Below are 18,948 nucleotides of genomic sequence, written 5' to 3' on the forward strand. Positions count from 1 at the left end.
CATCACAATAGAGAACAACACAGTTTCTAGTCAACACTTGGCCTGCATCAGAGCATATGAGCGCGAGCGGACTTTGGACAGAGTGCAGAGCGGTATTTTCATTATAAAAGTACCGGTCCGGTTCCGCTCCTGTACCGCTCACACCATGAGTCTGAAGCCCAAACCCGACCCAGAATCCCCCTGTGTCCTACAGTCACAAGCCGGCGGGGGGGGGGGGGGGGGCAAATCGCATTGGTGTCTGGTTTTATCTTATGTTGGTGTGTTGACCTAGTCTTGGTAACGTTGATGATTACAACCATTTCTGCAGCGTGATTTCCGCTTCTTTGGAAAAAAGAACAAAGACCCAGAGTCATCATGACTCAGGCTTTTTACAACGTGTGTGTGTGTGTCTCTGTGTGTGTGTGTGTGTGTGACGGAAATAATGTAGGCCTTGTCTATAAATACCATGTGTCACTATTACAAGGACCATATAACACAGAGAGGATGAATTACCCTGGAATCATGAAATAAAATGTCATAAATCCTAAAAAAAAAACAACCTAGTTGCAGCTATTCTGACAAACACTGCAGTATAGGGATAATTTCCTTAAGTCATCCGATACATTAAAATGGTATCCTTGACAGTAGTGGCCTGATTGGATTTTATATTAACCGGGCAGTTTCTTAGTCAGTGGTATGAATCTAAATTTGTTACTAGTGTTGCACGGTATACTGATACCGTCTCTTCAAAACTCAATGATACCCTGTTTTACTAGTACCGGTACTTTAAGTATGACAGTGTTAATAGACGCGACTATGAGTTGCGTGGTTGTGCGACAACAGGACTGCAAGGGCAGGTACAAGAACGGTCTGTTTTAGCTTTGCTGCAGTTTAAACATAGACTGCGGGTCTCGGGATTCAACCTGCACTCACTAGACAGATGGAGTCAACAAATAAAGATGAAAAGTTAAAACCTTCCTCTTGTTGATCCATTCAGTCCTCCAGCAGAGCGCTAGATCACACACGTCCACCCACGCATAGGAAGACTGTCATACTTAAAGTTTCTTCTTTTAAGTTGATCAGGACACCATAACATATTGGACAGTAAAATGTATGACTTGTATCATCAAACTCATCAACTATTGGTTATACACCCATCTCAACATTGTACCAGCCATTAAACGGCATCATTTTGGTACATAATAACTTATTTGACTAGTCATATTTAACAAAGTTTTTCTCTAATTTCTTTTTTCTTCTAGGAAAAAAACGTTCCTCAGTTTAACCACTCTTGGGACCTTAAAAGATTTATAAATGTAAGTACAAATGAGCTGTAACCATTCATATGAAATATCAACTTTGGGTTCAACCCTCCTGCTAAATCTGAATGTAACTTGACCTCTCTACATGGTCGAAGTATTTAGGATTCTACCGTAGTACCTATTAATTTAAACCATAAACCATTCTCTAAAATATACCACATTCCACTCTATCCTTTCGATGGCACATTATAATGTTGTTGGCCACTTGGCCTCACTATTGTGGTACTGATACCATTTAACCTCCCATTCTCTCCTTCGTCAGATTTGTACACAGGTCCACATCTGCCTCCCCATGCAGAACTCCATGAAATGAATAAAGTACCACAGCCTATAACAGGACCCCCCTCCACCCCCCATCCTGCCCCCTCCCCTGGCCTCTCACAGGTAAGGAACCCTGCTACTTAAAGTGGCAATCCTTAAGATTTCAGTATTTGAGGATTTGGCAACAACATATTGACTTGTATCGACAAATATCCCAGAATAGCTAAACAAACTCTTGTTGTTTAAGAAAGAAGTCAGGGAACAATTCGCCTTTTTTCTGTCATTGTGCAAGCAACCGTAATCTTTGATCGTGATTCTGTGAAAGGGAAATTTGTCAATAAACTATGTGAGAATTTGGAGGCGTGCAGCCTGCAGCTCTTCATCTAAAGACACAGAATTACAGCATTTTCTCTTTAGTGTTGCCACAGACACCCATTTTGTAATATTGCAAATGCTGTATGACAATACTTTTATCAGTGGGCCATATGTTCATTCACCATACACTTCATCCGGTGATAGTAACTGAACGGACAATTTTGCAATATTTATGATAAACACTTTAACTTCCTGTATTGATTTTTAAGGCATTTTCCTCTTGCTCATTTTTTCTCTCCAAGAGAAAGGGCTGCTATGACAGCATTTGTGTGCACATAATTAAAAGTAGATCACACAAATGTAGCAGTTGCAAGCCGCTCTTTAGTAAAACTCTTGATTATGCAAATGAAGTAGGTATGGGAGGTATACCGGCTTCATCAGTGTCACATTCGACCGGGACATGGTTTTTGGACTGTCCTTACCGTGATAAACACACGTTTTTGTTTTAGCTTATACCTGTCTTGGTTTTAGCACAAAAACACAACCCCGATGAACTACATCACTCAAACACAGATTATACTGTCGATGGTTACGTGTCGTCCATTCTGTTGCAGAACCTTTTGCTTTTCATTTTGGTTAACAGGTTAGAGCAGCCATATTGCCTGCTTGAACAATGCAGCTATGGCCGCTGAACTGCTGTGGTGACCACACAGATGGCATTACTACACATATGGCTATTGCCAGCCCTCAAAAGATAATTTCACTGTCAGTTATTGCAGACAAAAAATAGGCGGCACCAAGACCCCATGATCTTCTTTAATATAAGAAAGTTTTCCCTCCTGTACATTAGAGCTGTCAATTCTCCTCAACACTATTGACTTTCATTCCATATTTTTTTCAATATTCAAATTATATTTCAATATTCAATGCTCTAATTCAGCATATTAATATTAACTTCACTACACAGGCTTATACTTTGCCAATGTCATTATTGGCCATGTGGTTGTTTGACTTCTTGTCCACTAGAGGGCGTTCCAAAAACATTACCAATAAATGTGTTGAATTACCAACAACCACATTGTGTTCTCCTGAGGACGCTTTGTTCCGTTGCCATGGCTACGTCCTCCTCGTCTCACGTGAGCTCTACTTTCACTTTCTCACCTACATCCTGCTGTCAGTCTCATTCCAGATGAATCAGCCGATGGAGACGCAGGTCGATCTAGCTAGCAATAAGCAGCATGAATGCCTCTTTGTCATGACGTCATCGCTTCTAGAGGTCCATCGATATCTTTGTTCCATTTCACCGAGTGCTGCCACGCGGTTATCTCCGTGTGTTATCTCCGCGTGCGCCGCTGTCTGGTGTTTCTGATAGTGAGATTGTGATTCAGAAAACGTTTTGTTCATCGGACTTCACGTGTCAAGAGCATCCGTTTATGCGGGTAGGCCAAGGCAAGGAGGGCGAGATTTGCTAACGTTAGAAAACACGTTTCTAAACAAAAAATCGAAAACTAATTTCAGCATTCGAATAGTACAGATTTTTTCACTATTCGAATTATATTTGATTCCCGAAGTTCATTCCAACAGCTGTACACACACTTATGTGCCACTTACTGGCTGTCCATTATCTTAAACCTGAAAAGAAGCTGGTATTGTGAAAAGTACCTTTGCACTTATTGACCAATTGTCTACTGTTTATCCTAGGGCTGGGCGAGCATTTTTACTTTCTACTCCATAGTAGCCGACTCTCACTTTCCAGAACGCATGCAAAAGTCAGCCACATACAATCGCATTCAACGAACCCCGACAGACGTACCATAAAAACGTCCACGAACTCAACGTCCTTCTACCAATTTACGAGAGTACTTCCAAAAGTTTGTGATCTCCGTTTACTGCTCCCTGGCGCTACCCTATGTCTTCTCTCTTCCCTCTCAAGTTTTCCCGCCCCTCCTCCTTAAGCCCCGCCCCTCCTGGGCTCTTCCTTACCTGCGGCCAATCGCAACAGGTGACACTGACAGATACATGCAGTGAATCAAATTACACAAGAATAAAGGCACAGTCTCTATTTTTCCACAGTTTACCTTACTGTTACAAATATTTACAATAATTTACTAATTTATGATTCATTTGTCTTAATCTCTGAATTAACCATTTTTACTCTTTATTGAACCAAATTACTTTTAGTTTAGCTAACTTATGGATTTATTACTGCACTTATTTAGGAACTAATGTATTTGAATCCCTGCTTTCTACACCTGGGCTACATAATGTTATTTCAGTTTTTTCAGGATGGCCTCTTTTTTGTCTTTTTTAATACTTGAACAACTGATTTGTTCACATAGGCCTAGACTACTTGGTAATCTCTTTTATTTTGATTGTGTTAATAAAGAAAATATGTATTTTAGGTCTTTTTAGTTTGTTTAGAGGAAAGGAGAATAAAATCGAGGTTTAAATAAAAAATTGTCCATTAGTTTGAAAAAATCAAGGTTTTATTTTTAGGCCAAATCGCCCAGCGATCATCCCTGCCTCCTCACTCCTTATTCCTCTTGCGTCCCACTTTTCTGCTGTTGATATCACTTCCTGTCTCTTGCAGCCCACATTCCCCCCTGGGCAGCCCCCTTCTGTTGTGTTTGCCACCCCACCGCCTCCACAAATGAACCCTACGCCACAGCCCCGACAGGTAGGCCTGCCCACTGCTCACCCTACCCACAGACCTACACTGGTGGACTTTGCTCCATTCTTGGGGGGGGGGGATAATTAAGATGAACTGTCCGTTTAACTGCACCTTTCTGGTGCAGGTTATTTTCTGTGATGCATTATGATTGGAAAGATGGTCACAGATAAGTGACAGACAAACTAATCAGGATAAAACTTTGATAATGTGCATCTTTTCACCTGTTTCACATGTCCCTGTGTGCAAGGTCGGCATAATTATGCCTCATTGTTGCTGTCTTAGATCTTCCCAATGGAAAACCAAGTGTACAGTCTCTTGAACCCTGCATGTCTGTTTGCCTACTTCTCACCAGTTCTGCAGCATGTCAGGGCCGTGTTAGTGTCAGGGTCAGCCTGTCCTTTGTGCTTAGTGCTCATACTCACCCTGTTTACATGATTTAAACTCGTATTACTCCTTAATGCTTCTGACTGGCTGGAGGAAGAGCAAGCAGCTTCAACTGCATTTGTTATGTTTTACAGCTTAACCAAAAAGTATTCAGAACCTTGGTTCTGAATTTAACTTTTAGATGTTTTGAACAGAGTCTTATTTATAGATATTTATACTTGTAAACTGTAATCATTGTGTTATGTGTTTTAAACTGTTTTAACAATTCTTAAAATATCATAGCTAAATTGGAAATAAATTGGTAAGCACATGCTGGTGGGTAAAACGAATCAAAACCAAACCAGTAAAAGTAGTGTCTAATAATGTCTAGTAATGCAATGTGCTTTGTAAATGTGCAGAACTGGAAGAAGCCTGTGAAGCATGGATCTTATGCTATTGTCTTTAACCTCTGTCCTGTCTGCCTCTCCTCTAGTTTGCCCCAGGGCCCCGACCTATACACCAACAGGTACTAACAGCACACTAATATGAGGGAGGGGGTTTCTATCCTTTTACACAGAGATGATTGAGATGCTCCAAGGTGTGCTTTCAATACACATTGAGAGACTAATGTAAGGCAATCTTAAGGGTGACTTGTTGCTTTTTACAAAATATTTATACAATACGAAATGATGGGAAATTTAACAGAATACTTTCACAAACGCGTACATGTATCATTTTTGGTGTCACCCAATCAAGAGTGAAATTCTTTATTTCTTGAAAAAAAGAATATAAAATTTGCCGGATGGGAGAAAATACTACTTACTGGTAAAATATCTAACAATATGCCTTTACTATTTCAGAAGCGGTATTTACATTTAATATCTGATTTAATATCTCCTGTACATGTGGGGAAGTATTTATGTATTAGTCTTTCTTCATTGAAAGTAAACATCTAGGTGATCAATGTTCCAGTTAGACTTTTAGTCTGCATTTTAGTCCAGAGTAACTATCCCTAGTTTATTTGCATTCACTGCTCTGCCTTTTCTCTGCATGCTGCTTGTTAAATCACGGCTCGACTCAGAACTGACCGTTTCTGTGTGCTTTGCTCTAACTGATTGTGGTGTTCTCTTTCTCTCAATCCTTCTCTTCCCACCCTCGTATTGCTTCCATTTGATATGTCTCTGTGTGACCTGTGTTTCTGCTGCTGAAGGGAGGCTTCAGGTCGCTACAGGTAACTTGATTTCCCCTTTCTTCCAGTTTACCTCCCCCATCTTGAGGAATGCATATGTGTGTGTCTAATATTTGGCAGTGTTTTGTTGTGCTTTGTTGGCTTGGTGTCATTTTGTTGGCTATGGCAGTTAGCTCCCAGGCCATCAGTAGAATGTCAATGAGGAGGCTCTGAATGAAGCAGCACTGGCTGCTTTATCTCTTCAGGCAGGCAATATGTTTCCAGTTGGACTCTCGGCATAGATTCATGGGCAAACTGTGCCTAGCTATTAGGCTGGACAAGCTAGCAGAGATCAAATTATACGAGGGGATGGGGGATGGTTTTTATGTTGGAGGTTTCAGAAAGGTAACTAATAATTCCTTTATTTCTCTCTCTCTCTCCCCCCTCCCCTCTTATTTCTTTGGTTGTCACTACCTTCCTACTCACCCTTCATCTCCCACTGTGGTTTGTTCCCCTTCCTCCTCTCTAGCCCTACTACACCAACAGGGCCAGCCTGCCCCCCAGTAGTGGGCCTCGGGGTGTCCCTCCCAACAGTGGCCCTCGGCCTGTGACACCTACCCATGTCTACCAGGCGGCCCCCGGCTCCCAAATGATGATGATCCCTGGGCAACAATTGCCTTTCCCCAGCTCACCACAGGGACCTGCATACTTCATACCGGGACAGGTAGGGGACACTGGGGTGTGGTCTAGTTGTGATGCTTATCTTTTTTATCTATTTTTATTTTTTACCAGCGCCTGATGGCATATGGGCAGCTGAGCTAACATGACGCGATGTTTCGTCTTATCGTTTTTGTTGGATCTTCTTTGTTTGGATACATTCTGTAAACATTGTATCTAACATGCATTGATAAGTACCTTGAAAATGCCCAAAGCTGTGTATTGTGAAGAGAAGTAAAAGTATTATCTTGTTGCACTCAGGATTTATAATGCTGTTAGGACTGTATCTAATGATATTATCTTCTATGCTTCTCTTTCTTTGTTTCCTTAGTACCGGTCAGCGACCTATGTGACCACACCCCAGCAATACCCAGTCCCAGCAGGAACCCCAGGCTTCTACCCAGGCACCAGCCCCGCTGAATATGGTACTTATGGTAAGAGGCTCTACCTGGGGCCTCACCTGAGCCACTCACCCACAAACTAATGCTCTCTTCACACCAATGCAAAGCGATGCCGAAATAACTTCATAATGATGGGTGTCTGCATTCTAGGCCGGCAGCTATGGAATCTTTTTGTAATCGAGTAATCTATCGATTATTCCATCGAGTAATCGGATAAAAATGAACATTGTATAGTTCCCATATACAATTCATTTCTAAACACATTCGGTCAATGACTGTAAACAGGAATAAAGATATGAAACAAAGAAAGGGGGGGGAAAAAGCTAAGGATAAATTAGGATTTTTTTCTTTATTTAAATCTCATCACAAACATAAAATCAAAATAACCTAAATAGTTTAAAAATAAACTTAAAATGCTCGTCTTTGGTGATATTATAAACGGTGTCCTCACTGCTCCGGTTTGTGGCTGTCTGACGCTGCGGGGAGGAGCGGGGGGGGCTCGGCCCACCATGCACCTGTCCCGGTACCGGTTGTGTTTCTGGTGCTTTTTTAACGATTCTGAACGACAACGCTCGGACAGTAAAGGCAGAGTTCCCAGCCTGGCTCTGGTCATACTCTTTGCAGTAAATGTATAATATCGGCCCGTCCGTGGTGAACCAGAGACTGAATCAAACGACCGGTTCTTAAAACTACGCCTGACCGGACCGCCTGGTTCACGACACCGGCTCGGACGGAGACGGTGAGACAGGACCTGTATCTTACAGCGCGAGGGGAGACAGGTGTTAAGGGCACAGCAACTTTCTGTACGAAAAAATCAATCGACAGTTATCTTCATTTTTTCCTGACCAGTCCAGTCTCTTCTCTGTTCTGGCGCCTCAGTGGTGGAACGAACTCCCGACCAATTACCGGACAGCAGAGTCATTTGCCATCTTCCGAAAAAGGCTCAAGACTCACCTGTTCAGACTTCACCTCGACTCTGCATCTCCCCAGAGAACAGAACTTCGAAAGCAATGATATGTTGTGGTTTCTTTCTTTTGACAAATGTACTTATTGTAAGTTGCTTTGGACAAAAGCTTCTGCTAAATGTAAATGTAAATTTTTTACACTCAAGTCAAGGAATAGAGACTGGGGTCAGAGCCAATCAGAGACGAAGCCCCGCCCCTAGTCGGCCTCCGATTGGCTCAGACCGTGGTGATTCATCTCTGTATGCTGTGGGGGGAAAAAACATTACACTTTTTGCCTCGAGCATTTTTTTTAATCGAGTTACTCAAATAACTTGAGTAATTGTTTCAGCCCAACTGCATACTTTGTCTGCATCACAATCCATCTTACAATCGAATCGAAGCACAAAAAAGACTACCAAGAGCATCAGTATTGGTAACTGATGACTTGCACGTCATATATATATATATATATATATATATATATATATATATATATATATATATATATATATATATATATAAATATATATATATATATATATAAATAATATAAATGGCATCTGCAGTGTGGCATCTGCAGTGTATCAATATTTAATATTCTGTATGCAACAGTATTAGATTATTGTTTCTATAATGCACTCAAAGAATGTAGCTATCATAGTTCATACACGTGATCTCTATTCTTAAACTTTCTGATTATTCATGCAAAACATACTCTATTATATTACTTGACATCTACTCCTAAATACAGTAGCACTGCTGATGTTTTCTGTTCATCCCATGTGTTGTGGCATCCTCTAGAGGTTGCTGCCTGTCAGTACATCACAAGAAGTGATGATGGCTTGAAAACAAACTTGCTGACCCCCCACCAGCAGGCATCTGAAATATGTGTTGTCTTTGTTTAAATTGCTCATCAGCAATAGAATGTGCTGGCATGAATACCAGACTGTAAACACAAGCCTTCCTGATGGGCTTTCCACGTCATGCCCTTTTTGCGCATTATTGTATGTGCACTGTACGATGTGCATGGTACCTGAACAACAACTCTGCACATGGTATGCATGTTTCCAAAAAATACAACTCGAAGTAAAAGCGTGTGGTGACTGGTTATATAATCTATATTCAAACCTGTCTGGTGCTTTCATATAGCTGTTTATTGTCCATGGGCAGTTGGTCTGTGTGAATTGCAGCAGGAAAATAAGTGCATCTGGCTTATATTCAAGTTTCAGTGAAAAAAATATCATGCAGAAAACATTATCTCTGTGTAAAATGTAGCTTACCTTAAATCTGTTTATGAACCTTTTCAAATAAGCTATTGCCTTGAAGGGGATTATTTTAGCTATTTCAGCTTGTCACTCTGGTTTTCTGAATATTACATTGATATTTTGTAATGTTTATGTTCCTTATGTGGATTCAGTATCTTGCCCAAGGACACTTCCGCATGTGGTCTGGAGGAGCTGGAGATTAAACAGAGGAGTTTTCGATTAGAGGGAGACGGCTCTACCTCCGAGTTGTCTGGGGAGCTGTTTAGTGCTCGCTGGAGTTTAAACTGCATCATTATCATCTGCTCAAACAATTTAGATAGAAATAAGTGATCTGGACTTTGGATACATTTTAGTCAGTTTATAATATAAATTGTAAAAATGTGCAATGCACCCTTTTGATTCTGTACTTTTGACGGAAATTAGGGAGACTTCACACAAAACACAAAATACAAATTCCAGAAAAATGAATCACTTCTCAAATACGTTTTCTCCTTTATGGCAGTACACCGACAGCACATCTCATATGTTTTTTGGTGTAATATATCTATGCAGCCCACCCTTTTGACTTTTCCTCCGCCCTTTACTTCTCCCAGTTTCCCCTCCCAGGTGATAAAATAAAAAAAATACATCCACTGTATTTTTTTTCCAAAATAGCCATGTGTCACTGCTGTTGTTGTTTCTTAAAATTGCGTGTTCATTCCATGTATTTGTCAGTTGTGTCTAAATGGGGAGAGTGTGACAAAAATGGACACAGACGCACACAAGCAGACGGAGCGATATGATTTAACTCGATTGAGTACAGTGGAGGAGGAAAATAGCTTTTTCGCCGGCGTGGATAAATGCACTTCTGGTTTGAACAGCCATGCTACTGCTTGGAAATTGACAGGGCAGCACATCCTGAGAGTTCAGCTCTTCCCGCCGTTAAAATCCTGGTTTTCAATCTACATGACTGGCCAGTGACAGAATACACACTTAAGATCTTTCACAAGCCTTTCCACACGTCTATTTATTGCATTACTCAAGGTGCAACAAATACTTTGGTTTATGTTGCAAATGAAACGGATACAGTGAAGTTTGTTACAGGTGACCCCTCCTCCCCCAGGTTCCCCTCAACCCGTTTGTCATGCTCTCACTGACGGACTCGTTGACACCTCCAAATATTTAGTATTCTAGATATCTGGAATGCATCTGCAAAGGTCCAGCGAGACCCTCAGCTCAAGTCTTAAGACAATTCACACATGACGCACAAGCGCTGATGTACCATCCAACCAATGCGGATTTGCCTCGGATTTAGGGATTTTATCCAGGAGCTACAAAAACTGTCTGGGAGCTCCGGGCTAAAGTCGCGTAGTGTGAGCTACTCTCACTATCTTAGCAGGCTACTGGTCATGTTGATGTTTTTGTCACATTAGCCAATTTTACAAATCACATGGCATGTCACAACATGAGGTTGGCACATGACTCTAAATAACTGGTCATGTGACAGCAAGAGACTCTGGTCTCTTCTGGGCTTGATGACTACATTGTCTCTGAAGATACAGATGTGTTTTTTCAGGTGTTGTCAGGAGATGAGAATGTGCTACAGATATTGTTTATCTGGAAATGATTAGGCTTTTTGACTTTTAGGATCTATAATGCCAACCATACCATTCTGGTAACTGCATGGTAACAATCCCAGAATATCATTCCACCACCCCTCCTCTGGCCCTGTAAGTGGTGCAGTCTGTCTTACCATTGAGTCCTTTTCTAGTAGTCAAGAAACACACACACACGCTCTACTGGCGGAGTATACCGACTATTTTTAAGACACACGCACACACGTTGAGTGAAATTTTTAAAACGTTTTTTAACTCGTCCCACATACATGTACCTTCTCATAGTCAACCCCATTTGTAGTAGTTTGATACCAGCATGGATCAGACCAGTATACAAGGTGGAGAGATAGGGGAATCTTGAATAGTTTAGCTCACCAGCCAGTAAACTCTAAAGGGGGGGGGAGTGAAAAGCAGGGAGGAATCAGGAAGGTCAGGGGGAGGAGCAAAACTGAGACGAGCTGGAAGAGGGAGGGCTGAGTATTAAAAGAAGTCATTCTGAGAGGGCACCTGTAGAGAGGACAGGAAGGAGTTAGAGAGGGGGTTTGAAGAGAACCCCCCTCTCCTTTTTCTGTCCATACGCAGTTTTGCATTCAGCGGGTATTCAGCATGGGGAATCGTGGGTCTCGAGAGGAACAGGACTCTGAGGGTAGGTACTGTCCAGACAGTGCGACTCTTTTTAGCCCCCCCTCCTCTCCCATTGCTCTCTCAATCTCCTGTACTTTGTGAGTCACATTTCAAGCCTCTTATTTAGAGTATTGGGGCGCTGTCCAAAAAAAGTCTTGTTCTGCCGTCTGGCTTTCTGGTTTTGAGCATGCTCCTGTTCTCTCTCTCTCTCTCTCGTTTTCTCTCGCTCTCTGTCTTCCCTCCCATTCCCTCTTGCCCGCTCTCTTCCCCCAACCGGTGTGGGGTTTTGACTATATTTAGGCTGTGCTGCTCCTGGTCAACAATGCAGACTCAGTAACGTGAGTTGGACTGAAATGCAAGCAGCAGAGCAGGAGCCTGCTACCAGTGGGCTGCAGTCTGAGGATTTTAGTTTTTTTTACCCCAGTCCTTTGAAAGTGGGCTACAACTGCTTCTGACCCTGGAGCTGGTGGCCAGTTACAAGGCCAGGTAATGTCACTGAGTGGGCTGAGTCATATCTGGTTGACTTTATTGACCGAGGACTCAAATAGAGGCTCTTTCCACATTTTATTTTCTTGGTCACGTAGGTGGCAGCTTCGTGACATTTGACGTTTGTGAGGAAAATCAATTGTCTTAAGAAATTAGGGCCACTAATGCAGGCCTGGACAGAGGGCTAAGCTGCCATGTCATGGTCTTTGGGCCTACCAGGTGGCACGTCTGCTTCTGGTATCTGTTGCCTTCAGATACAGCATGTAGGGTTGAGAGCATGTTTGAGATGACACAACAGCACACAAAGATATTGATCTGAGGTAATGATTTCCATTCAAGCGGTGCCGGTATGATCATGAGTGAGGACAAGATGTTAGTTGCTGCTTTCAGGCATCTTTTAGATGTTTTACTCCACTACGACAATGTTTGGAGACGGCAATAACAACAAGCTCGGTCAAATTTAGTGATTGGAGTTTGTGGAGTTTTTCTTTTTTTGAAAATCTTTATTTACAGTAACCTGATACTCCATTTTGGCCACGTTACAGAGACTGCATAGAAACAAGGGCTGCAACATGGCACAAGTGTAGAACTGAAACGATTGGTGGATAAATCTTACGTAATCAGCAACTATTCTGATTATTAATGAGTTGTTTCATTGATTTTTTTGGGGGGCAAAAATGTCAAACATGAGGGTTGTTTTCCTTCATAAATGTGTATAATAGTAAATTGAATATCTTTTAGCTAAGGTTTCTTGCTTGGATAAAACAAGCACTTTGAATAGATCACATTGGTCTCGAAATCTAAAAATTCAACTTGTATCATAAAACTTTGCAATAATGGAAGGCATTTATTTTTTTTGCTAGAACAGGCTGCCTGTATCGCCAGACATTAACGAACATTTTTCACATTGTTAAAAGGATATACATGAAGATCAAACTGGCATGTTGTTAATTAAATTACACAAATAAGAGATTAGAGTCAATTTTTGTCCCTTTTTATGTTTTTGTTCATTCATGAATCATGGCTTCATTCCTTAAGATTACCCCATTAATTTTGGTCAAACATTTGTGAGAATAACACGTAAATACTGCTGTGATAGAGATTAAACAACCTCTAGTACAAGTGCTCCTGCAAAAGTGTCTCTACAGTGTTCATTTGTGTTACTCAGGTGTAATTAAGGTGCGTTCACACAGATTGTAAGTTGTTACTCGACTGGAGTATTTGACAGAAAACTTAAGTACTCAAGAAAAATGCAATTACCTCACTGTAATGACATGATGGCCTTCACATTTTAGATGCAGCTTTTCTCACTGCCTCAAAGTAGGCTTTCAGAACATTAGCGAGACCTATGTTTTTGCTGATGCGATTGTGTCGAGTTATGGCTATAAGATAAAGACAGTATGTGTTTGTTTACATTCTTTTCTGTCTGATCCACAGCAGGGGCCTACTACCCCGCCCAGCCTCAGTTCACCCCCTCGGTGCAGGCAGCACCCGTCATTATGAACCCAGCCCCTCAACAGCAGCAACCACCGCCTCCGCCTCCCCAACACATCCCCACCAAACGGGAACGAAAACAGGTACAGTCATTGTTCTGTGAAATAAAACATCTTGCACTTTTAAATGAAAGAATCTGTTCCAGGAGTTACACATTCCCTACTCATGACAGGTAGTCTCACCACAACGCCAAGTACTAATATTTTATCAGCAGCACTAGAACGCCTATAAAAAGACTGTTTTTTATTGTTAAACATGGTGGAAATGTTAATAGGAAAGGAACACGGTCTTAAAAGAACTGTTCACCTAAAATGGAATTTTTTGTTATCAGCCCTGTTTGGACAAGATCTGTTTATCAGTGAAGGTCAGGTAAGCTTTAACTGGCACTATTAGCTTATGGAAACTCCATCTGAATACATCATATCTGGGGCTGGACATTTTTTTTAGTAGTAAGTAGAAATCACTAACAGCTACTGTGTGATGAACTTGAGGTTCCTCTGATCATTATAGACCTTAATCTGTGTATATATATATGATTTATTCCAGACACATGAAGATCCATAGTACAATAAAAATAGACTCAATATAAAAACAACAATATAACACAACACATAAAATAAGAGATCAGCATACAACACTTGCGGTATACAAACATGCCCTCCAATGTCTCCAGAGTGTGGATGAGAACCTGACAGAGCTGAGCCCAGGCTTGACCAATGCCTGAATAATACAGTTTTCAGATGCCGTCAACCTACACATAAAACGATACATCAAATTCCTAATTAAAGCATTACAGGTAGGCACACCAACATTTACAAACATTTGACTAGCACTAGACCATCTCGGTATTCTGAGAAGCATCCGCATTCCGTCATTATAAGCCACAGTTAGTTTTTTCATATTGCTTTTTCTGTAAGCACGCCACAAATGGGCAGTATATAGCGGGGTACAGAATGCTCTAAATAGCGCGACCTTTACAGCAGTTGAACACATGTTAAATTTACGTGCAAGCATATTGGCTTGACCATACATCTTACGGCATTGTCTGTTGATGTCTTTATCATCTGACAAATCATTAACAAAATGGTGGCCTAAATACTTCACATCATCACACACTTTAAGAGCAGTACCAGATAAAAAGAAATCAGGAAATACCAATTTCCTGTCTTCTTTGCTTCTGACAATCATAATATTGCTTTTATTTGCGTTATATCGAATATCAAACTCCACACTGTATTGGGAACAAACCTTCAAAAGTTGTTGTAAGCCAGCACTATATGGGCAAAATATGACTAAATCATCTGCATACATAAGGTGATTAATGAGACTATTGCCAATCACACATCCTGTATTGCATGCATTCAACTGCTGTGACAATTCGTCCATATACACATTAAAAAGAAAAGGAGATAGGATTCCACCTTGGCGTACACCATTACCAACATAGAAAGGTTCTGACACAGAATCCCCCCATTTCACCTGCATAGACTGATGAGCGTACCAGTAGACTAAGATTCTAATAATGACTTTAGGCACTCCTCTATGATGCAGCTTAAGGAACAGTTTCTGATGATTCACACGATCAAATGCCTTGGAAGCATCTATAAAACACGTAAAGATAGTGGAATTCAAGCTATTATAACGGTCTAAAATTTCCTTTAAGGCAAATATACACATATCAGTACCATGTTTACGTTTAAAACCGAATTGGTTATCTTTGGTAAGAATATACTTTTCCAACCTGCTGAGGAGGATTTTCTCCAAGATTTTGGAAACGATGCTGGCTAAAGCTATGGGCCTATAATTGTCTATGCTGTTAATTTAACCAGCTTTGTCCTTAAGAACCGGCACTAATAGTACTGGTAAAATGGCATCAGGCAGAGACCCATGGCCTAAGAATCCTGTCATACATATAGCAAGCAGAGTAATAAGTTTCCTGCTAGCATATTTTAGATGCTCAGCAGTTATTTTATCAGCACCACAAGCTTTGTTGTATGTTGTGATAATGCAACAACCTTATCTGTTTTGTGCAACATACAAACTTTACACTCGTCTGAATATGTGACTCACCCTCATGCTCGTCAAGCACAGTTTAAGATTGTCTGTAAATAATGCGCGACTCTCAAATAGGAAGAAATGTCACCAGCAGGCTTTATTCTCCAGTGAATACATTAACACATCAATTATAAACCAGATCCACATATTGTCATCCTGCTGTTACAGAACAAAATGTACCAGGTTGTTTTGCTTTTAGTAAGTTTATTAAGTAAAATATACTTACATATGGCACACATGTATGAGTTTCACCTGGGAACAAGGTTTGGAGAGAGCACATGAGGGCAGCAAGTGTCTTCTACAAGATCCTTGTAGGACAATCACAGTGTTGTGAGGGCAAAATCTCACCAAGGTGAATAATTGGATTTCCATATGCACAACATGATAGTTTGGCTTCTGATCCAGTACATATTGTGCTCTACAGCTACTTGCATACATTAAAAAACAAACTTGAAGAACAGACTTAAAGATTAAAATCTGTCCACTCCTGTTGTTTTAGTTTAGGTTGACACAACTCAAACACACATGTTATACTGATAAACTTGACCGCTATATCAACCAACATGACCGTATGTAGGACAAACTTCCGATCAAGGGCAAGCCTGACATCAGCATCATTAGTCTGGGACCTCAGTTCATTTTCAGTTTCCACGATCAACAGGTTATCAACACGTCCAGATCCGCCCGGTGTACATCGCTTATAGCAGCACAGTTGTACCAGCCAATCACCGCACATTAGGGCGGGACTTTGTATAAACTAAAAAAAAAAACGACGTCTGAGCAACTGAAAAATGTATAGGTGTAGATGAGCTGGTTTGAGTATTTAATTTTAAGCAAATCATGTCAGTGCGACAAACACATCTTCTCAAGAAAAACTTTTAAGTGTTCCTACCTTATCTCAAATCAAACGTCCAACTCCTTCAATACTGACTCGATAGCAGCTTCAGCAGGAAGATTCACATCAGCTGCAGGGCTGCATCTGCATCTCAAACAGGCCCCATGTTGGTTGAACTGTTGTGATTGGCCCGGTACGTCTCTGGCCGCTGGAAAATCTGTCCAAAGCAGAGGGGCACCAGACACATCTGCCAGAGCAAATAAAAGCATGAGTATGCAGATTTGTGTGCTTCCCAGGCAAATCAACGTCTCCACTGTAAATTATGCCAGACTTCTGTAGCGAACTCTTCATATCTGCTTGATATCTGTTACAAGCTGCTCCAGACAATCAGCCACTACTAATAAAACATACTTGAGTTGCGTTTTGGGTGATGTACTAGGCTCTAAAGTTATGACGAGCAAGAATAACGCCTGGAACTTTAACGTTCAATGATGAGTCCTATATCATAGGAGTACAATGCTAAATCAGGGGAGTACTCTTTTAATAATTAAAGCGTTCGTGAACTGGCCGAAACGCATTGTGACTTCACGGAAGAAGCGGAACCTATTGTTTGAAGTATTATCCAGACGGGGTTGGCCGGTTAAAACTGATGTCACAACAATGTAATGCTGCAGCTTTGAAATGTTACCAACTGGTACAAATTGACAATTTTCTGAATGCTGTGACGTTAGTCGCTGTAGACAATGGCTGCTTTGTATCGACGTTTTCAGTGTAAAAGTAGTTCATATAACTCCCTCACAGTAGTACAAGTTGGGTTTACTGATTGAAACAGATCGTGGTGAACCTGACCGTAACTTGGTGAGGTGTAAGAGTGAGCTGCTGTTCTACAGTATGTCTAGTGTTTCCTTTGCTCTCTAAGATGGCTCTCGCCTGGTATGTGGTAGCTCACTGTGAACCGTAGCCCCAGATGGTGCCTCACATGTAATCATCTTTTTTACATTTGACACTTATGTGATGCTGGTTGTATTTGAGAAATTATTTTTAGACACTTCCAGATTACTGAGAGGCCCCTTCTATCCAGCTCGATTTCAAAAATATTCCGTCTCCTACACTGTTTCACAACTCGTTTCCCCAAGATGCACCTTTTTTTTTTTCATTCAACTTAAGATTGCAGCAAGATGTGTCCCTTTTCACCTGAAACCTCTGTGCTAAAATGTAAAGAATGTTTTAAAAAATTGACTGCCTGACTGGACACAGTTATTTTGGAGGTCATGGTGGCTGGAATGCAACTTTTCAGCTTGTCTTTCTATTTGGGATCCTTCTTGTGTGAAGACTTAGTATTGTATCAGTTTGTTTGTGTTTTTTACCTTTTATTGAACTAGACAGGACCAATTCTCATTCACAATGATTGATGTCAATCCTGTAATCTATTACCATCATAACGAGGAATATGCTGTTAGGGTTCATTGCTGGGACTCTGTTCTTTTGCATGATGTCTGGTCCCTCTCACTGGTGGACATGCTGCTGCTTATCAGCGACTGTGGTCGCCTGGGGTGGACTTTGGCCCGATCCAATATGCCACGGCTGATGCTGTAAAACTGGCTTCAAGGCCCCGTCACTGTCTGTCACGTACATCTACACACAAAAAAAAGCTTTTTTAGTAAACTCGAGATGACAGACCGGAACATAATCTGCTTGAGTGAGTAATGTTAGTGCTTCAGACATAAGCAAACACAAATGCATTTTTATCATCTTATGTACACACCACAAGCTTTGCATTCTTGTTTTTTGGGGTTTGGTGTGCTTTGAGAAAGTGTGTAGAGATTTGGCGTCTTGTAATGCAGGGGTTCTCAAACATTTTGGAGCCAGGGACAGAAAGTTAGTAGTATCCTCTCTTATTCTTTACACAGTTACACTTAAAAGCCATTAATATGACTTTTTTTGTAAAATGTTTTGGCTTAAATACTTCAGACTGGTTTCATACTGAAATACATTTGAATTGGAATCATATTAAGATAAGATAATCCTCTTTTAGTGCCGCAGCAGGGACATTTTGAATGTTATGTTAACAAAACTGACACAAATTTTTAGATAGAGGGTGCATTTCATATTGCATTTTGACTCGACGGTACATAGTGTACATTTCAATTAACTGATATCAAACGCATTCAGAAATTGAATAGTAGCAAGACTGGCGTTATGCTAGTAATTCAGATATTGAAACTTTCCTGTCTCAAGCTGACTTCTAGTAACTGCTTCAACTTCTCCGAAGAAGATAAAACGCTGGTAGTTGCTCGCAAGGGGCCGCCGTTATACGCATAGACATAGCATCTCCGCTTGTTGAGGAGTCGTGTAAATATGCGAGAAGAACAAAAGTTCACCTTTCTTAGTTGTTTTGATGCATCTAGCTAATCACATTTCCGACGCTCATTGAATACGTCACATGGCCGACG

General features: G+C 41.0%; 1 protein-coding gene across 3 annotated transcripts in view; it reads left to right on the forward strand.

Moving 5' to 3' along the window:
• Positions 1-18,948, forward strand: part of eif4g1b (eukaryotic translation initiation factor 4 gamma, 1b) — a 40,822-nt gene that overhangs the window by 5,237 nt on the left and 16,637 nt on the right. Inside the window, exons 2-9 of one of the 3 annotated variants that reach the window (XM_084020015.1) lie at positions 1,242-1,295; positions 1,564-1,685; positions 4,468-4,554; positions 5,405-5,437; positions 6,122-6,142; positions 6,609-6,803; positions 7,128-7,230; positions 13,549-13,688. In XM_084020015.1, the coding sequence (XP_083876141.1) occupies positions 1,611-1,685; positions 4,468-4,554; positions 5,405-5,437; positions 6,122-6,142; positions 6,609-6,803; positions 7,128-7,230; positions 13,549-13,688 (654 nt within the window). In that variant the 5' untranslated portion in view covers positions 1,242-1,295; positions 1,564-1,610. Of the gene's footprint in view, positions 1-1,241; positions 1,296-1,563; positions 1,686-4,467; positions 4,555-5,404; positions 5,438-6,121; positions 6,143-6,608; positions 6,804-7,127; positions 7,231-13,548; positions 13,689-18,948 lie in introns of those variants that run through there. The other 2 variants (XM_084020017.1, XM_084020016.1) reach the window with 2 other exon arrangements.

This window comes from Eutrigla gurnardus, assembly GCF_963514095.1.
Source record: "Eutrigla gurnardus genome assembly, chromosome: 10".
Classification (NCBI taxonomy): Eukaryota; Metazoa; Chordata; class Actinopteri; order Perciformes; family Triglidae; genus Eutrigla; species Eutrigla gurnardus.